At 35.8% G+C, this 22599-nt stretch overlaps 1 protein-coding gene across 3 annotated transcripts in view; it reads right to left on the bottom strand.

Moving 5' to 3' along the window:
• arhgap24 (Rho GTPase activating protein 24) overlaps window positions 1-22599 on the bottom strand; it is a 139047-nt gene that overhangs the window by 70465 nt on the left and 45983 nt on the right. For 2 of the 3 annotated variants that reach the window (XM_073871464.1, XM_073871466.1), the window contains one exon: window positions 12994-13082. In XM_073871464.1, coding sequence (XP_073727565.1) covers window positions 12994-13082 — 89 coding nt within the window. The remainder of the gene's footprint in view (window positions 1-12993; window positions 13083-22599) is intronic. The other variant, XM_073871465.1, reaches the window with a different exon arrangement.

Raw genomic sequence — 22599 nt, 5'->3', positions numbered from 1 at the left:
AATGAATGACCAAAAGAATGTCCCAATGAAAAGAAGAATAGACATGAAATGAAAAACAAACGAATAAACAACGAAACAAGTGGACAAACGAAAGAAAGCAATAAATAATGACAGGAATAAAGAAATACAAAAAGAAAGAAAGACAGAAAAATAAAACATCAGAAAAATGACAGAAATAATATAGAAAAATTACAGAATGAATGAATGAATGAATGAATGAATGAATGAATGAATGACAGACAGACAGACAGACAGACAGACAGACAGACAGACAGACAGACAGACACACAGACAGACAGAAAGACAGACAGACAGACAGACAGACAGACAGACAGACAGACAGAAAGAAAGAAAGAAAGAAAGAAAGAAAGAAAGAAAGAAAGAACGACATATATAATGACAAAAGAAACGTCAGAAAGAATGAGTGACCAAAAGGAAGACGGGAAAGAACGATGGAAAGAATTAAAAAAATAATGAAAAAACTAAGGGAAGAAGAAACAAGAGAAAGAAAGAGCGACAAAAAATGACGAAACGAACGACAGAAAGAAGAAATGAAAGAAGAAATAACAACATGGTAAAAAGATGGAAGGAATGACAAAGAACAAACAACAGAAAAGAGAAAGAAAGAAATAATTAATGAATTACGGAAAGAATGACAAAGAGCAAATGACAGAATGAATAAAAAATAAATGAAAGAAAGAAAAAAGAGATTTTTTTCATTATTTTGTTCTTTCTGTCTTCTTACTGTCATTCCTTCCTGTCAATCTTTCTTTGTCATTTTTTCCATTGTTCTTTCCTGTCTTTCTTAAGGAAAGAAAGAAAGAAAGAAAGAAAGAAAGAAAGAAAGAAAGAAAGAAAGAAAGAAAGAAAGAAAGAAAGAAAGACAGAACGAACGAACGAACGAACGAACGAAAGAAAGAAAGAAAGAAAGAAAGAAAGAAAGAAAGAAAGAAAGAAAGAAAGAAAGAAAGAAAGAAAGAAAGAACGAACAAAACAAATAACGAATGAACGAACGAACGAACGAACGAACGAAAGAAAGAAAGAACAACGGCAAAAAAGATGGAAGGAATGATAAAAACAAACAACAGAAAGATAGAAAGTAAGAAAGAATTAATGAATGACGGAAAGAATGATAAAGAGACAGAATGAATAAAAAACGAACAAAAGTAAAACGAAAGAAAGAAAGAAAGAAAGAAAGAAAGAAAGAAAGAAAGAAAGAAAGAAAGAAAGAAAGAAAGAAAGAAAGAAAGAACAACAACGGCGAAGAAAGATGGAAGAAATGACAGAGAACAAATGTCAGAAAGAATAAAAATCGTCATACTGTCTTTCCTTCCTGTCAATCTTTCTTTGTCATTTTCCCCAATTCCCATTGTTCTTTCCCGTCCTTCTTTAGGAAAGAAAAGATTGAAAGTAAGGAAGAATTAATGAATGACGGAAAGAATGACAAAAAAGCAAATGACAGAATAAAAAACTAACAAACGAACGAAAAGAGATGTTTCATTACTTTGTTATTTTTGTTTTTCTTACTGTCATTTCTTCCTGTCAGTCTTTCTTTGTCATTTTTCCAGTTGTTCTTTACTGTCTTTCTTTAGGAAAGAAAAAAAAGAAAAGAAAGAAAGAAAGAAAGAAAGAAAGAAAGAAAGAAAGAAAGAACAACGGCCAAAAAGATCGAAGGAATGACCGAGAACAAACAACAGAAAGATAGAAAGTAAAAATAATGAATGAATTAATGAATGACAAAAATAATAAAAAATGAACGAACGATCAAACGAACAATCGAAAGAGATGTTTATTCATTATTTCTGTCTTTTTTCTGTCATTCCTTCCTGTCATTATTTTTTGCATTTGTCTTATTATTCTTTCCTGCCTTAAGAATGACAAAAAAAAACAATGAACAGAAAGAATGAGGAAAAAACTAAAGAAAGTGTGCAGAGTACTCTTATGGTTTTTGTGGGTGTTTTTTGTTTTTTTTTATTCTGCAGGTGTTGTTCTCTGCACATTAAAACCACACACATACACTGTAGAGTTAGTTCCTTAAATCTGCAGGTTTTTAAGACTGCAGACTCTTAACTGGACTCCCACTCATGTCAATACAACAAAAGCATCTTTCTTTCATGGCCTCAAAATATTCACAGATACAAACTAAACCCCAACAATTTCAGAGTTAACAACCCACAAACTTTTGAAGCATGAACTGTAGCATCTACAGTATTACACAACCTCACAGGCCTCTTCTCATCTAAAACCATCATTATTATAAGAATTTATTGTGATGCCATGAATAAATTAAACATTGATAAACAAATGATACTGTAAGTGAATAAATAGCGGTCCATTTATTTGAGTTCATGTCAGCCTTTAGTCTGTTTTAACTTGCTTACGATTCTGCTCATAATGCTGGTACCATCACACCCCCTGAAACCAGAACTGATGTTTAATTCTGCTGTTCAGGGTCATTTTTCACTTTATTATGACATAAGGTTTATCTGCACGATACAGACATATTATGAACAGTTGGGTCGCAGCAACAGATGGAGTGAATATAAAATAACACACATTAAAGGTTTAAAGATTAAAAATGAATTCCAATTCCTATTATCCATTTATAAAAAAGCTAAATCAATAATTACATTTACTGTATGCATTTGGCAGACGCTTTTATCCAAATGGACTGTATACTTTTTAAAACTAGTGTGTTTCCTGGGAATTGAACTTTCAACCTTTGCCCTGCTCGTGCAATGCTCCACCAACAGACTAGCTACAGGAACAGCTCCAAGTTAATGACAGATTTCATTTACGTTGATAAATGCTTCTGTAATGGTAAAAAATGAGGCCAAGAATGCATAATAAATTTGAGAATGAATTATTTCTCTGCCTCATATCTTCCAGAAAGAAGGTGTTGGACGACTTTATTTTGCTGGCTCTTCTCTCACTAAAGTACTAACAGATGGAGGGATTTAAAGGATACCTTTACTGGGGAGATACCACATAAAAAATATAAAAAGGTTTTTTATGCAGCTTTAAAAAAACTGTGAGCGATGCTTGCTTGTGCTTGGCTTGTTCCTATGCAGCAGCAAAACTGCGTGTTGCTATGCAGTTGCTATCAGTCCCTTGGTACAGTATTTACAATATACTCCGAAGTCTAAAATGTCTGAAAGATGTTCAAAAAAACACAAAAATTTCATCGATGAGACTGAATGCAGAGTTAATAGTGCTTTTCTCACTTATCCACTCAAAAACAGACCATAGCAATCTTATACAGTATGTGTTTCTCACAATCTGTACTTCATTTCTTTTAAAGGTGCAGTGTGTAAATTTTTGCGGCATCTAGTGGTGAGGTTGCAAATTGCAACCAACGGCTCGTCCACAGCTGACCCCACGCTTTTGAAACGTATAGAGAAGCTACGGTAGATGCCACAGGACAACATGTCTACATCAGAGGCAACTTATTAAACAAAGTTTGTCCGTTAAGGGCTTCTGTAGAAACATAGTGACACAAAATGGTGGATTTTATGTAAGTGGACCCGCAAAGTATGTACTGTATATAAAAACGTATTATGCTAATAAGGTAATTAAAACATAATTGTTCATTATTTGAGGCCTTTATACACCCCTGATAATATAGTTATGTAAATGATATTGCATTTCTGTCAAGAGATTCTTCTAAAAGTTACACACTGCACCTTTAGAAACCAAATGAGTGAAAACTTTTCCTCTAGTGATCAATTGAAATTCAGTGCATGTTATGCCTAAACTAAACACCCCCTTTGAAATTTACGTAAGACGAGATAAAATTAAATGCAATTTTACGACCCCATTTTTATGAACATGAGTTTTACAGCATTACCTCCAAAAGCCTTTTTCAAGGACAAGTGACTTCGTAGCGTCTGTAGCAATGTGAAAAAGCCATGCTCAAAATATTGCTGAGACTCACAATGAAATAAATAGCATAAAGATGATAAAACTCTAGAAAAGTGCACGTAAGGACTGAATCACTCGTGAATGCCATCACGTAAGACTAATGAGACTGATGTGTTAAACAATGGTGATGGGTTTTTCACAGTCCACTAGCAGAACACTTGGAGCCGTTCTGTTTCCAAACAGCTAAAAATTTGCAATAAATCAGTTTTTTTTGCATGCATGGAGATGACACTTCTGTTGATATATGCAGGAGGAAACAGAAAAATATGTATACGCACTCCCCAGGTGCATTATGGGAACTCATTTGTGGTAGTGATGATATTGGTGACGTGGCATTTACAGGCTATATTTCACCTGCGTCAGTAAAAGTAGATACAGATGACAGCGTCAACAGCCCATGATGTGTGTTATATTAATCTACTCTGTGAAAAGCCCCTATTCATGTAAATGCCAAATACCTCACAAGATTTTTAAGACCTTATACAAAGTCACAAAATCTGTGAAACAAAGATGCAGTGTGCTCACTTTTCCTCTCCAGACACCACTGGGTATATTCAAGTTAAGATAACATGAATGTCAAGGTTGACATCATAGGCACTCACTGTGCCCACTACTGCGAACAACCACAAATAAGACATTTGAAGAGCTCAGATGCAAAACCTTCGAGTCTGACATGTTTTCTTGTAAGTGACCATTTTTTATATCAGACCTTTAATGGATTCTGCAAACAAATGGCCTGGGGTTAAGCGCATTTAAGCAAAAGTATTTGATGAACGTATAATACGTGTTGTCGTTTAATATCATTATCTAATTTTTGACAGAGGTGGCGTTTAGAGACTTTAGCATCTTAATTGTTGATATATATTAAGGGGCCGTTTACACATCATCATTTTCAACTAACCATTTTGGGCCCTGAAAATGCAAACTTGGAAACTGTTTTGCATGTTTTTAAAAATTTTAATTATTGACCTTCTGTAATGACAAAAAAGCTAATTTGTGAAAACGATGACATCATTCGCATGCGTACACTTTTGTAGAAATTACAGTATTACCGGCAGAAGTTTGCAAATAACTTACTGTAGATTGAAAAATATGTTATCTACTGGCAGTTTGTGAAAAAAATAACATTAAATAGCCCTTTTCTTTACAAAATAAAATTATAAAATAACAGCATCATGCAAAGCGTTTCTGGGAACCAAAATCAGAAAAAAGCTTGATTAGGATTTCTGGTTTCAGAATGCTTTGCATGAGTCTTCAGACTGATCTGAACTTGGTTGCTCTATTTTTTCTAAGGGATCGGACTTCCCACGGACAAACTGCCAATATTCCCACGGACTTTGCCGAATCTGAGGATTTCACAGAAACGTGTGGGTTACCATATTTGAGAAGGTTGAAAGCTCTGTAAGAACATACCTCGAAATTAGGTGTAACTTGTTTCCCGGGGGTGCAAATGCTGCCCAAAATCGCCATATAGAGATACTATGGTGAAGGGAATGACCATTAAACAATGTGTTTATCCTACTAAATTGTATATAATTTTATAATTCATACTGGCAAGCAGCCTATGGAGTATCATCATTGGCAAGAGATCACACACTTTAACCTCTAGTTACTATTGCGATCTAGCTCCTGTTCTGTCTATGATTTTGAAGCTTTGATTGTGTTTATAGTGGGCAATATAACATGTGTTCATGTTTCACGTGTAAAAAAACGTGGTATTTTTTCACACAATTTACTTATCTGTATAGCGCTGTTTTCACTGTGCTCAAAACAGGCTGATGTCTTCCTTGTTATGTGAAGTCCCTCCTTCAGAAATACGTATCTAGTTCTGATTGTGTAGTTTGTTTAGTGTGCTGTGACTCGATAGCAGCTTAGTTTAGCAGAGCCGTTTGAGCCAAAGCTGGTGACTGACATATTCCTGTGGGCGGAGTTTAGTCAACGAACTGTTTTACTGACGTCATTAAACCAGGAAATACAGGGCTGTAGTCCAAACCGGCCGTTCGTTGTAGGCTTTTAAAGAGGAATTCTATTGAAGAAAATATATTGCCTGGCAGTGAAATTTGAGCTTTATCATTTTACAGGAATTATTTATGCTATTATAGCAACATTACACACTAACTAGGGTTTAAAAAATGGTATCAGGAAGAACGTGACCTTTAAATAAACAATTGAGATATTAAAGAGCTTTTCTTTTCCTACAACTATTTTCTCGCCAAAAGAGAAAACGCTTCCCTGCCAATGGCGAGTTTTTCCGGCAATCCATATTTCCGCTATTATCCACCAGATGGCGCTCTTAATCAACCTATAAAACCTGAGGCAACCCCTCAGGTCAAACAGTTCAAACTTAGTGTATGTTTTGTGAAAATGATAAAAAATGCTTTCCATTGGCAGGCAACTTTTTTTTTTTTAAATGCGGGTGGGAAAGAGTTATGCAAAGCCTTTGCTAAACATGAGCCAACTGCCACCAAACACCACAAGAAGAAGATCGCTTAAGATGTCAACATTACTTTTGTATTGCATATATCTGCTTTTTAAACTCAAGAAACTCCTTTGCACACACAGATTACAAAATAAAAAATGGAAAATGCTCCAGGATTTGATTTTAGTTCATTTACACTGATAACGTTTTTCTGGAATCTTTAGATAAACAGCAAATTTTCAATTTTGGGTAAAATATCCCTTTAACTTTTTCCCACCATTGACGAATTATCTGAATTAAATTGTGCTCCTGGTGAGGTTTTATGTTAATCTGTAATGCCGTGATTATCCACTAGATGGCGCACTTACTTCATTTATAAAAAACTGAAAGAAAAAATGATTTACTAATTTTAAACTCTATGTATGTTTTGATAATCATTGTGAATCTGATCTCTAAGAAAATTCCTTCACAAAAATGCAATTATTTCAGCTTTTTGCAAAAAAAAAAAAAAAAACGTATTTAAGAGTTTATAAGCAGAGAAAAATATATAGATAAAATGAAACATTTTTTCCTGTTTTATTTGTTTGTTTGATTGATTATTGTTTGTTTGAAGGCAGAGGGTCTGTTTTTTCATTAGATATATTTGTATGTTTATATATTTTTAGAAGAAAATGTCCCGGTATTTTGTGAAACTTTAGTGAAATTCACAAAAAATGCTGGCGGGCAACTTAAAAAAAAAATGGCTGACGGGGAATGAGTTAAAGGAACAGTATGTAGGATTGTGGCCAAAACTGGTATTTCAATCATACAACTTGTGGCTAAAACTGGTACTGCAATCACACAACTGGTGGCCAATACACAAAATGACAACATGAACATCAGTTGAGGGCTGCAACTCCACTTTTTAAATGACAATATCCTGGCCAGACCACTGTTGTCAGTGATATAAGTATTTGAAATGAATGTCTAGTGACATATCAGGGCCATTTTATCATTAATTTATATACATCTCTTACATACTGTTCCTTCTAAGAGCATTTGACTGAAATGTTTTTTGGGGAAACAAAACTGATCTTTCTATGGCATTCACTGTAAAGAAACTTTTTAGCAATTTTATTTTTAGGGGTGCCAATATGCAAGTGCGAAACTGTTAACTTCAACAGACATTTAAAAGAATGTATGATGGAGAGCTGAGGGAGGTGGATAAAGAACAAAGTCGCATACAATGTTGTCAAGATAATTGTTATCATCCTGTCTGCTGTCATGCTAGAACAAGCAGATCAGACCGGAGTCGTGTGCTCTTGTAGGCCCACCTGAAAGTCTCTGTGTTACAGAGGTCTGCCTCTGATAAGATGTTCTCTACTGCTCTTTGTTTTCTCAGCAACAGTCTGGAAAAATGACCCTAAACTACACCTACTTAGGATCTAAAGCTCTGCTCAGTAATTCAAACACTATACTGCAAATGAAAAAGAAAATTAAATCAATATTTCAGACAACTATGCCCCGAGTCATGATGTGTTTATGACCACTGGAATAAAACTATGAAATGCTGGCAGCGGTAAGGACAATACTGTTTCAAAGCACATTAAACAGGAAAAAACACCTTGTTTTCACAGTCAATTATAGACATTTTATTAACCACTGTAAAGGTAACTTTGCACCTTCTTGTCAACTACCAGTCATTACAGTATTATTGGACTGTCTGCTTATATCTGCTATCATTTTATTGTGATGACCCATCAACAGACAACTTTATCCCAAACGTGAAGTTTTTAAGTATACCTGTGCCAGAGCCAGCCTGTAAAGGCCTTCATTCCCCTAACCCAGTGGTTTTCAATTCCAGTCCTCGGGCCCCCCCTCCCAGAACATTTTAGATGTCTCCTTATATAAAAACACCTGATTCAGATCATCAGCTCGTTAGTGTGTTAATTAAGGAGCCGATGAGTGAAATCAGGTGTTTTATATAAGGAGACATCTAAAACATTCTGGGAGGGGGGGCCCGAGGACTGGAATTGAAAACCACTGCCCTAACCCTACCATTGACTGTCTACCGACCGTTTACACGACAATGATTTCAACCATGAACAGCAAAGTTTTATTTGTCTTGGCTTTTCATTTACACAAGAAAGGCATTTTGAGGTCATGAAAATGAAAACTTTTTGAAAACGAAGCCTTGTCGAAAACTACGTAAACGTGAATCTGATAATATTGACAGCAGTGCCGGCCTATAGGAGATTATTAATGCTTCTCAAACAAAGTTTCCAAAATTTTGTTGCTTTATAGTCCACATGGTCAAATGTAATAATTAACTTACCTCGTTGTCTGTCTAAATAAAACTGTTTAATTCTTTTACCGTCTTGTATTATATATATCCCTTAAAGCGTAATTTATACTTTTGTGTAGGACCTACGCCGTAGCCTGTAGGCCAGGGCTAGTCAACTGGCAGCCGATGGGCCAAATATGGCCCTCCAATCATCTATATTAGGCCCGCCGGTCATCTTTGTCTCATTTAAAATCAGCATGGTTACTTTTACATTTCCACTGTTCATGACAAATGACGGCCGAAAAAATGGAAAGAGAGTCGGAAAAGGGCTGCTTGGAGTGCCAACCATCTGCGGGTGCATAATTATTGAATCCAATTTGAGCTTTGGATGCATTTAAAAAAAGAAACTTGTGCCACTACATTGCATGTGACACGCCGACCGGAAGTGATGTATGTCGGTGTGTTCCAGTCAAAACACTGTGTGCAAGGTGAAAATTGTCCAGATGTAGTGTACAATGGAAAGGCGGTTATATATAGCTATAATATATATATTTTATGCAAAATACAATAACCGCCGTGTTATTCTGTCATCTTTTCTACCTTTTTTCCCAAATTGCGATAAACGCCACTCCTCCTTTTTTACAGAAGGCAATAAATCCACTCCACAAATTACAGTCCACCAGTCACGCAATGTAAACAAACAATGGCGGCGCGCTGAGTACACAGAATCTAGTTTTCCTCATCTACTTTGTACTTCGTGATCAACAAACAAAACAAAAATATACTTTAATTGCATTGATAAACCTGTGATGGTTTTCTGTGACGGGAAAGAAACGTAAGCCATCAACATCTAATAATTTCCGCGAGAGGCACTCGGGCGACGACCGCTTGTTCTCCCGACAGCATCAAGCTTCTCATGCTACAACATTGACCCCAGAGGATCTTATGAAAACTTTACATTATTTTACTCAAAGTCAACGAAAATCGAGCAGGACCAAAACATTTTACAGCTGATCGCTGTGAAAATGTAAAGAGACGACATCAAGTATAACCGCTGCAATGACAGTGTTCTTAATATAACAAACTAAGTGTTTTGGTTAATGCCATTAATGTATATTTTTTAATCATTGTATACCACTAGTCAACTAAATAAATATAAAATGGTAAAGATGAATGCACATTTATACATTGATTTAATAGATTATAATAGCATTTTGAAATAAAAAACTGTCATGGATTTATTGCATTTTGTGTAAAAAATAATTTGTTTTTATAATAAATCTTTGAAAATCAAGTTATGGATTTGAATTTTTTATGTTTTTTAATAACCTAAAGATGCTATGTGAAAGTTTGTAACAGAAAATAGTGGTTTTCATCTCGTCACTTTCTTGGTATAGAAAACACGTTTTTACCGAAATTTGTCAAAATGTATTTATTGCATTTTGGAACCAAACTCTTCATATATATATATAATAGTAGGTAAAAGTAAAAAAATATATAAAAGGTAAAAATAGGGGTAGAAGCCTGTATCATATTTACGATTTTAAAAATCTGGCCTTCAAAGAAGAATAGTTGAAGACCCCACGTCAGTTTTCATTTACACATCCAGCAACGTCATTTTTCACCGATCATTGTCCCTCTTGCCATACAATCGACAAAAAAGTATAAAGCCAACTTTAGACAAATGTGTCTGTGCGCAGGCTTGCAGTGTATCTTTACAAGGTAACATCGCCATCTACTGACCTGGCATACTTAATACAGCGATTTAGTCGTATTTGTGTATCCGTGCAAACATAGATCTCTTTGACAGCGTTGTCACATGTTAGTGAAATTTGTCATAAACGCAATAGAAAAAACTTTTAGCTTTTCATTACACTGTTGTCGCGCAAACAAAGCTAATACTCTAATGAGAGTTAGATGACATGCAGTTGCAAAGTTACTTATAGTTAGTAGAAAGTCTAATGTGTATTATCGGAATAAAGTGTAACCAGACAGTTTGGACGACATGTGACCAAATTTTAATTTCTGAATAAACAGTTCTTTTTACGGTTGTATGGTGACATTTGCAAATACTGTTCTTTCCTTCTGTGGTTTACTTAATTTGTATATAGTGTCAGAGTCGTGCCCAGAGCTAAACAGGAAGCAGCAATCCAGTTTTGTTGCACCTCTTAAACACCCACATGTCCTTAGTGAATCATAGAGCGAGAGCGAGACATCTGTGTTTATCTCAACCATATCTTAACACACCCAAAACCTAAAAAAGAGGCAAGATGCAAATCTGCGATGACAGCAGGTAGCGAATCTAACACCAACATTCAACACTAATCTACATTAACAAAAACTAATCACCCACAAATTTTGAAAGACATCCATTAAAAAAAAACACATGGCAGTGTTTATAATAACAATATGTTCAACAGCAGGGTTTTCAAACAGGAGTTTGTAGACCCCTGGAGCATCTCTACAGAAAATATTTATAAAAGATAGAACTGTTTTACATTTTCATAAAATATTTTCTAACTATTCATTTTAACTTTAAAACCTACGATAGACCAAAGCTGCAATCCATAACTTTTTTGGTTAAAATGAAACATAAATCTGTTATTAACAAGTACAAGTAAGTAATCAAAAATGCTATATAATGCGTTATTATATAATGATTTATAATTTGAGCTGTCAGATCCAATTTTGGATGTTAGTTTGACTTCGTGTGACTTTAACCCATGTAATGCAGTAACCTGCAATTTTAGCTTCAGACAGAGATGGCGATAGAGAAGCAAAAGATACAAATTGAAGCTTTATGCTTTAAAATAAGTGCCTGCTGCACACGCGTCAAAACCGTTTACGGTAAAAGAAATGCTCACGTTAACAAAATACATGCAAGACACTCACTAAACAGTAAACTCATGAGATTATGCGAGTATCTGGCAAACGCAAGCATCTCTTTTATCATAAACCCTTTAAACTCATCCGCAGCACGCACTTATTTTGACTAAGACACGTGATGCACACAGGATCTCTCGATGCGCAAAACACATATTTTGAAATTACGAACCAAACACATGATGGGCTACATACGTGTGATTCTCACGAAACCATTGAAACACCACGGCACTAATGATTTTAGCTTTAAAATGTGTAATATAGTAACATTAAAAAGCATCAGAATTAACACAATACTGTGTTCTACCTTGCACAATGTGTGATTTCAACATAAGAATTTATAATTGTAAATTTTATCTCATTTTCTGCTGAAATTCTCATTACCGCAATGTGTCCGGCTGTGTTTGAACATGCATTATGTTGTAATTTAATCAAATTAACATATAAATATTAAGAAAAAAATAAATGGATGTTTTGCTAGACTACTTTAGATGACAGAAAAAATATTTACTGAATATTCATGTATAATAATAATGAAGAAAAATTAGGAAAATGATGTGTCCATGCCTGATGTTCTCATCCTCCGCAACACTTTTTGAGAACAGTTTAAGCACACATACAGAATTTTAATAAAGTTTGATTTTGAGTGACCAAGCACATGGACCAGTTACTTCAAGATGGCTACCAGGTAAGATCATTTTTTTAAAGTTAATTTGAAATATTGTCTTGTCAGAATGCTTACACGACATTTTGATTATCATTACCGCAACAGATGCTTATTAAATGTTAATTTAATTAATAGAAGCATAATACTTTGATTTTAAATGCATGTTCAGAATCTCCAAATTATTTTCTTTCATGTTTGTCATGTCATTTTGAAAATATGTCAGTGTTGATGTTTTCTGACTGTTGCGGTAATGAGATTTTTTAGGACTAATTTTTTAAATTATGTTACAAAAAGTGTTAAATGATAAGTAAAAGTTTTTAAATTAATGTTCCCATTTACTCAAGACTTTGTTTTTCAATATCTGGTGGGAAAAAAAGTAAATTTAAGCGATTTTTACATTTTCATGCTTTACATTTTTAAAACCAAGTTTTCGTGAGAATCACCCATACATGTTGTGATGAACTTCGCATCGTGCGTCCTTGAAAAAATAAGTCACTGGCCGCCACTGCTGTAAAGATCGGTAAAGGTTGAAAACCCCAAATCCTGAGCTGATGTTTTCAAGTTTCTAAATTAAAAATTTTCATAAAAGAGAACTTTCTACAAATACTCATGTAAATTCACTTTGTCCACCTTTGTTCTGTGACATGTTGTCAATCAAAATTGATCTGCATTCCAGAAAAGGCTAAATTTAGCTGCATTTGTCAGCGAGATGCCTACAGATCTTCTTATTATCTCTGATGGATGTCTTTGAAGACCTTTCCTCCATGAATGAATTCACCACAGTCCCCTCATGAACGCTAAGGGATGGGGTTTATTGTAAAAACAGACATTTTCTCTTACCTGGGATGACTTCAAACAGGAACTTTCCACCTTCATCTCCACTGCTGGGATGTTCAGCGACTCTGTTGCCAGGTAGAAAAATGGCTCCCTGGAGCAGGCAAAAAATAAGACAGAAACAAAATGCTAAGACACAAACCGCTGAGGAATGCAAGAATAAATCACAGTAAGAAAGGAGCCCAGGTGCATTAAAGTGCAAAACAGATTTTGGGACCAAAGGAAAATATATTAAAGCAAATATATTTGGCGACTTAAGATATGAGAATAAACTTTGGAAAGTTGTACTTCGGAAATAAAATGCAAAACTATTCACACAATCTGTAATCTATACGCAAATGATGTTTTGTAGCCAAAATCACAAGGGTACGAAAAGGGTTCAGGGGATTTCCCACCGTATGCACCAGGTGTACATCCTGGTATTTATATTTTAAAACCTGCATAACTGACAGTCACACATGGTCTATGGCTAGCATAACACATTCAATGCCTTTAATAAAACATGGCTTAGCAATGTTTGCACAGGTCTTTACAGTAGCAGTATTGTACTGTATTCACCAGCAGACTCATTTACGGTATGCGGAGGAACAACTGCTGAGGTCTAAACTAGTCACCTTTGCGGTGGAGTGTCTCATATCTGTGATACACAGGAGCCTAAAATGGCACGTTTTCATTGGGGGTGTGGAGGAGAGAAAGCTTAGTTACATCCTTATCAAATATCTGCGCATGTGCTCGGTATCTGGTGTCCGGCACATGACGTCCCTTGATACAGTGAGAACTTTTATGATTCAGAGTACATAGTAACTGATATAATAAAATCATTACACTGAAGATTTGGTTACATGGCAATATTAGAATGAGGCCTGGAGTTGCAATGTAAGTCTATCATATTATATTTTCATCATGCATTCACATGCATTTGGCAGGCAATATATATTGGATAAACATTTATCAGTATGTGCGTTCACTGGGAAGAAACCCACAACCTTTGTGCTGCTGATGCAATTTTTCCACCAACTGAGCTACTGAAACCAGGTCGAGTTTAATATATGCTTGTTTATTTCAATCCCTAACCCTTAGTATACAACCTAAGCAAGCACCACTAATAACTAGGCAGCAAGTCTGAAGTTGTGCGACTTTGGAGAAGTCATAAACATACTACAGCATCTGTAAATGCCACAAACAAGTTGTCTTTTTCTAGACTTCACGGAGTCTTTAAACCATTAGGGTATGTTTACTATGATATAACCTGGGCTAAACAAGACCTTATAAAAATACTTGGTCTGGATTGTAGGGTTCCTGCACATAAGTGGTGCCTGTAATATAATCATTGTGAAAGTAAGTATAAAGCAGCTACACATGACGATCATTACACAACGTCTGTCTCCTCAGGGTTTTAAAATCACTGCATGTGGTGCAATGACTTACCTCTGTCGAAACATAATAAACCTTTACTAGAGCTTCCTGCTGACAGCACATTTCTGATAAAGTTAAATTCAAGCTTCTTAACCTTTACCTGCTACACAGTGCTCATGAAAATAGCGACAACTTCAACCCACAATGAGGCATGTCACTGGTTTGATGTGGGCAGAAGTTTGGGACTGCTTTTAGAAACGGTGTGTTGCTTGAGATGTAAAGCTTTCATTTAAAGCCCCCAGAGGCTATCCATGAGGAAAACATAGAAAGACACAGCATCAAAAGGCAATTTTTTTTTTATTTGTGTTGAACGATTCACCGATTGGTTGTTATGATATGTGTCCCACTCCTCTTCCGTTGTGATTGGAAAGTCAAGTAAAAAATGACTTTGACAAGCTGAGCATTACCCAAAGTTAAACATTTTTTAACTCTCAGCGATGTACACAAAAAAATCCCAGAGTGCCACCAGCTGTTGGCGTTTTTAAAAAGCGCGGCACTTCCATTTGAAACAATTAACTCATTTCCCGCTGGTCTTTTTTGAAAAATTTCCCACCAGCATTTTTTGTGATTTTCACAAAAGTTTCACAAAATTCCTTCCAGGAAAATTTTTGGTTACACTTTCTATGAAGCCCATGCTTATAATGAATTATATAAATGATAAATAATTATTTATAGGCCGGTTTTACTATTCTATAAATATATTTATAAAGACACAACAACACGTATACCCCATTATAAGAACAGTATAGTTACGTTTATAATATGTTTATCCAAGTATAGTTTTTTTATGATGTGAGAGTTTTTTATAATTCCTGTAAATCATGATATGAAGATTAATGTTCCCTGTGCATTGTCCCTGATTAAGTATGTAAAAAATAAACTCATTCATTCATTCATTACTTATAAATGATGCATTTGCATTTCAATGGGTATGCTCAGGGGCGAAAATTTCATCTAAATGTTGGGGGGGGACAATAAACATAACATTTTTCAAGAACAATTTTTGAAGGGGACACCAATAATACAGGCAAAATTGTACTTGCAAGGAAATGTGTACAGATAGAAAACGTTTCTCTTTCTCTATGAACGGATGCAAATTTAATTGTAATACACATGAATGCAGAGGTGAAAAGAGTAATAAAATATTCTACTTAAGTAAGAGTAAAGTTACTTTAATAATATTTTACTTAAGTAAAAGTAAAGTTACTGGTCTAAAAATCTACTCAAGTAAAAAGTAAGTCATTTTAAAGTTACTTTTTTACAGCGGGGAGAGGTTTCTAGTATAGTTCAAAAAGGAAGGATATATACATCTCAAACTATGTTTTTAATTGTTAACATCTTTACAATTAAAGTGCAATAACAAAAAGTTAATAAAATAAAAAGCTTTTTTATAACTAAGAAACATTTATGGAATTATTTAATGATTTTTACAGGTGAGTTATGCACTTTTGAAGCAAAAATAATATGAGGTCAGCAGTAAATACAATCATTATAGTAAGGTTGTAATTGATGTATTGCTGGTAACATACATTATGTTATTAAACTATATACATAAATGAGCATATAATGAGATGAGTGCCATGGCTATACACTATACAGCCTTTACACGTTTATTGTATTCTTGTTTCCCAGACCTGTGTACCCAGAGCCGGCCCAGCCACTAAACAGCCCTTGCGATTGCAAAGGGCCCCGTGGCCAGCAGAGGGCCCCATAGAGTCACTGCCAGCTAGTGGTTGAAAAAAAATTATACATCAAAAGTAACATAAAATAAATAAAAAGAAATGGATCTACAGCGCTCTTTATCGGGCATCATAATAAGCACAGTTGTTTTTATTTAGTTCTTTATTATGGCGAGTTCCCCGCTAATCTTGACCCTGACTGACCCTATGATGTCACTCATCACCTGATCATTGTCTGTCAGACGCTTGTTTGAGATGCAGCTTGCCTTGCCTGGAATTTAGACGAGCGCAGACGGCTGCAGTAAGGTGAGGAGTGAAAAAACTGTAGGCAAGCCGGACGCTTCATGAATCTCGCTTTGTTGTGGACTGCAAACTTCAGCAATGGAAGAGATCGCGTTCGCGTATTTTATCGCGGATTAAATAGATGCAACTGAAATACCAACAAATGCATTTACATTAAGATGTTTATAAGGAGAATCAACAAAGATAAGTCTAAATTCGTTTTTGTGTAAAATATAAACAGCTCACAGTACAACTAATCCAACACCAATACAAAAGTTTAAAGGAATTAATAAAAAAATATGAATGTCATAAGTCAAGAAAAACGCATCTCGCGCTGATCACCGGTGATCGGTTATGCGCAGATTTAGCTCATATCAAACAAGCCTATTAACTTTTGTTATGCTATTTACGTAAGAGATAATATATAGTTAGGCGGTTGTTATATCGAATGTTAGCAACTTTTAATCTTGTTTGTGGTGTTTTAGATATTATGGTTAATGTTGTTTATTTGAAAAATGTAAACATTTAAGTGTTCTATTTATTATTTTATATAATATTTTATTTAAATGTTATTTTATTTACTCTATTTCATTCAAATTATATGTAGGCTGTTGTTTGTGCCTCTTAAACTCTGGTGTCAATTAAAGATGTTTCTTTGATGGTCAGTGAAAATAACTTTATGCGTCTTTTTATTCAGCAAGTTCATCAGGGTGTGTTCGTTGCACTGCACTGCTATTCAGTTCAGTCAGTGGTATTATATTTTTCCTGTTAGACATCAAACATGGAACTCAAATCAAGATCTCAAGGGGGCAGTTTTCCTGACAAAAATTTAACTAGTCATGGACTAAAATATAAGTAGGCTAAGAGCTGTCCAAATTGAAAAAAGCTTGCACTGACATATCTTAAAATACACCAGTGCCCTTTGTTTTGCCTCAAAATGCACACAAATAATGTTTTTAGTAAGGCATGTTTGTAAAAATTGGTTATGTTTTCTAATTAAACTAAGGCAGAGTCCTGGCTTAAGATAATCCCTGTCCGGAACCACCCCAAGGTCTTTTTTGTAGGCTACATGTTGCCACATAAGAACGTACTCAGGACCAGCAGCGTAAAAAAGATCATTAACATACAGTATACATAGAATAATTAAAAAACATAATTTAAAAACAAAATAAAAAAAACATAGTAGATATAATATGTACAGTATAGCTATAAGGTACTCATTTCTTTTCTTTAGGCCTTACTGCGGTCAAATGGGCCCCCGACCAAATTGTGCTTAGGGCCCCCGAAGGTCTAGGGCCGGCTCTGTGTGTACCTGATGTCTTTCAATCTCTCGCTCTCGCTCTCTCTCTCTCTCTCTCTCGCTCTCTCTCTCTCTCTCTGCAATGTCTAATGACATGCGCATTCTCGAGGACGTTCTTAAGTTGTTTGACTTTACGCGAAGCTGCTAGACCTCGGAAGATAATGCGCATGTATTAAAAACGCGTCGTGCAAATTAGCGGTTAAAACCCGGTCGGCAATTCTCAAACTCTGTACTCAAGAGCATGAACCCTACCTGAATGAAACAATCGCTTTGCGTCAATGGCCAGGGGTTTCTTTCATAAGAATTGAATTGAGGGTCTGTATTAGCCCGCGCCTGTCTCGTCCCTCTCCATGGTTCTTTTTGCGCGTTCCCCCGCCCATCAATCAATCATCCGTGGCGCGTCTTTATCAGAGGCGATTCTAGGGTCTATGGGGGCCCCAAGCAGAAAATTCACTGTGTGCAAGAAGTCTGCAAAACTTCTATACAATGTCCTTTGCTTAACCCACTATTCTACAGTGCAACAGTTACTGCGAAAGATACATATATACAAGTGTAATCATCATCATACCCAACATTATTAACATGTTTGGATGCATAAATAGCATAACGTGTTTGGAAATAATATTGACAGCAGAGAAATATTTTCTACATTATACAATGATAGCAATGATTCATAACTTATTTTTACAAGAATATTTTTACAAGAATATTTTAAGAAACCAGTCATTTTATGAAGCTATACTAAATATTCTTAGTCATAGTTACTGCTAACTGGTATGTAAGTTAGTGTCCTAGAGTTAAATATTAGTAAACTAAATATTAATTTCATATATCTGAAAATACAGAACAGTATAACACATAAGTTACATCTGTTGATTTTCTCAGCAACAATGCAATTCTATAGACTTGACAAAAGGTTTTCCCGAGATTTGTTTGATAATGTTTGAGACCTGACAGGGTGAGGATGTAGTTTGTCTTACCTCCCTTATTAATCTCATCATCTCTCCGTTCTTCTTCCCTTTCCCTGCTTTGCACAAAACATTTCTGATGTACATCTTCAGAAGCCAATAATGATCAGATCGAGTCAAAATAAGATAAGCATTGTTATTTAGAAACTTCCTTTAGTCTCGTCATGTTTTCATAAGCTAACTCACTCGCGTGGTGTTTTTTGATTGCGGTTGTGCGCGAATGAACGCAAAGACGCGCGCGGACATGAATACGTGCGTGCACGCGTGATTGCGACTGCTTTGTCGCTTTTACAAACGTAAAATTGGGTAACTACGTTGCATATAGATCCGTTTTTGCCGCGATTGTCTTTGTAAAGGATTGCAATAGTTAACTGCTAAAATTTAAACTTGAGATTTACACTGGGGCACAAAAGATTTACACGTGGGCAAGTGCCTGACTGGAGCTGGACCGGACACATTAAACTACATGTGCATACAGAAAGCTGCTCACTTTAGCGCCTTTTTGTAGTTAAATTGTTTTAGCATTTGCAAGCCTTTGAAACACGTGCAAATGATAAACCTTTCCTATTTAAATTTGCGTATTAATCTGGGAATCACATGCGAGCCGAACCATGGGTCGTGATCCGTACGGATCAACTGCGACAGCACTACTGAACGATACATGAGCCGTTTCTCAATGTCAAGGAAGGATCCTCGGAAGCTAAAATTTCGAGGATGCTACGTCATCGACGTCCGTCTAAGGACTGTTCCAATGTCGAGGATCCTTGAAATTTCAGCCAAGGACTGAGTCCTTCGTTCGAGAAATATCCCATGTACAGGAAAGGATGCAAATTTGTATCCTTCGCGCTCTTCACCCGCGGAAATCACCCACAATCCTATGCGCGCAGCACCGAAAGCACACCTTTCAATCACGCAATGACGTAATGACGTGCACTTGCTAGCCTGTTCCATTTATCGTGTTCTCCTAATGCTTAAAAGGAGCCTCGCATAGAATCTGAAGGAAGTGACTTGTATGGACTAGTCCTGCCAAGGAAGTATCCTTGACATTGAGAAACGGCTACCGTCACCCATTCGCTACGTTCATTTTCGAAACTGGCAAGTTATCCACCTGGGTTGGATTTTGACTGGGCTAAGCCATGTCAATCAACATTCCATCCAATCGGAATTTTGATATGCAGTCATGTTGAGTATCTACTTTCATCTACTGGGTGTAGCTGGCCATCCGAGAAACAAACTTGGGGGCCCTCTAGTGGCTCGGGGCTCCAAGCAGTTGCCTGCCTTGCCTGTTGACAAGGTGCGCCTCTGTGTACAGGAAAGGATGCAAATTTGTATCCTTCGCGCTCTTCACGCGCGGAAATCACCCACAATCCTATGCGCGCAGCACCGAAAGCACACCTTTCAATCACGCAATGACGTAATGACGTGCACTTGCTAGCCTGTTCCATTTAACGTGTTCTCCGAATGCTTAAAAGGAGCCTCGCCTAGAATCTGAAGGAAGTGACTTGTAAGGACTAGTCCTGCCAAGGAAGTATCCTTGACATTGAGAAACGGCTACCGTCACCCATTCGCTACGTTCATTTTCGAAACTGGCAAGTTATCCACCTGGGTTGGATTTTGACTGGGCTAAGCCATGTCAATCAACATTCCATCCAATCAGAATTTTGATATGCAGTCATGTTGAGTATCTATTTTCATCTACTGGGTGTAGCTGGCCATCCGAGAAACAAACTTGGGGGCCCTCTAGTGGCTCGGGGCTCCAAGCAGTTGCCTGCCTTGCCTGTTGACAAGGTGCGCCTCTGGTCTTTATCACCTTACTTTTTTATTTATTTTTACTCAGTAACGGATATGATTTAACATGTTGCAAAGTAGTCTTCAATACTTTAAACATACTTAAGTAAAAGTAAAGTACAGATTTTAAAAACTACTCAAAGTAAAAGTACACAAAAAAAACTCAGTTACACCAAGGTGAGTAAATGTGATTTGTTACTTTCACCTCTGCATGAATGCATAAAATTTTTTTCTTGATCGTTTATCTGCTTCTGTTCTCAGAAAACGAAATATGTTCATGTTTATATGTCAAAATAGTCCAGTTTTAAAACATATGAGGATAAACTGATAAGTGATGATGGGAAACGTTGTATTCGCGTCGGCTCCGTACACTTCTCTACCACCGGCCTGTGTGTCAGTAGTGAGGTAAAAGGGGCGCGGGCAGTGGACCAAACCACTGTGAGGCAAGGGAGGGGGAATCAAAATGTTTAAAACGTTTTTGTTGCTCCGTTTGCATTTGTATTGTTTCACTTCTTACACAACTATTTTAAGTGTTATAAATCATTACATTATTTTCAATACACATATTTTAATGATATTTTAGGGGGGACAACCCTCAGATAGGGGGGGTCCTGTCCCCCCCGACCCCCCCGGGATTTCCGCCCATGGGTATGCTAGTAATACACTGATTTATAAAAATGCAGCCTGCATTCCTATAATGTCATTATATTATAGTTACTAGTTACTTAATCATGCAGATTCACTTCTAAAGTATTTAAAAAATAACAACAAATAACTGATTTGATTTATATTGTTTTAACTATGTTATAAGTTACTTATTATGAGTCATAATGCAGTTATTAACCTCTATAAATGCATTACTGATGGCTTTAAGTAAAGTGAAAGCATAGAATACAGTTTTCCTATAACATTTGAGTTCACTTTACTTAAAGCCATCAATTATGCATTTATAGAGGTTAATAACTGTATTATGACTTATAATAAGTAACTTATAACATGGTTATAACAATATAAATCAAATCAGTTATTTGAAATAGAACTAAATCTGCATGATTAATTATGTCGTAACTATAATAATGACATTATAGCAATGCAGGCTGCACCTTTATAAATACCCTCATGGATGTATATGACTGAGTAGTTATTACTTATAAGTGTAAAGTGGATTATGAGCATGCGCATTGAAATGCTTATAATGGGGTATACATGTTGTTGTGTCTTTATAAATATATTTATAGAATAATTCATTATAAGCATGGGCTTCATAGAAAGTGTTACCAAATTTACCAAATATATAAACATACAAATATATAAAATGAAAGAACAGACCATCTGCTTTCAAACAAACAACAAACAAACAAACAAAACGGGAAAAACTTTCATATTATCTATATTTTTTTCTCTGCTTATAACCTCTTAAATATGGGTATTTTTACATTTTTTAGCAAAAAGCTGAAATAATTGCATTTTTTTGTGAAGGAATTTTGATAGAGATCAGATTCAGAACAATTATCAAAACATACACAGAGTTTAAAATTAGTAAATAACGTTTTTATGCCAATGTTTTTCGCTTAAAGGATTAGTCAATTTTTAGTCAAAAAAAATTCCAGATAATTTACTTACCACCATGTCATCCAAAATGTTGATGTCTTTCTTTGTTCAGTCGAGAAGAAATTATGTTTTTTGAGAAAAAAATTCCAGGATTTTTCTCATTTTAATGGACCCAAACACGTAACAGATTTAATGCAGTTTAAACTTGCAGTTTCAAGGGAATTTCAAAGCACTCTAATCGATCCCAAACGAGGCATAAGGGTCTTATCTAGCGAAACGATTGTCATTTTTGACAATAAAAATATGCACTTTTAAACCACAACTTCTCGTTTATCTCCGGTCCTGTGACGAGCCAGCGTGACCTCACGTAATACGTCATCACATCAAGAGGTCACGAATGACGAATGCGAAACTCCGCCCCAGTGTTTACAAGTGTGGAGAAAGAGGACCGTTCTGACGTTGTATGTGGAATGATACTAATTCATGTCTTTGTGTCAGTTTATTGTTTAAAATGGTCCGTAAATGTGTGTTTCATATATGTAACACGTGACCTTTCCACGGCATTACGCAATTACATGAGGTCGTACTGGCGCATCACAGGACCAGAGATAGACGAGAAGTTGTGGTT

The sequence above is a fragment of the Misgurnus anguillicaudatus genome, chromosome 9 (assembly GCF_027580225.2).
Source record: "Misgurnus anguillicaudatus chromosome 9, ASM2758022v2, whole genome shotgun sequence".
Lineage (NCBI taxonomy): Eukaryota > Metazoa > Chordata > Actinopteri > Cypriniformes > Cobitidae > Misgurnus > Misgurnus anguillicaudatus.
The sequence above is the reverse complement of the archived record's forward strand: the minus strand, read 5'-3'. Positions and strand labels throughout refer to the sequence as shown.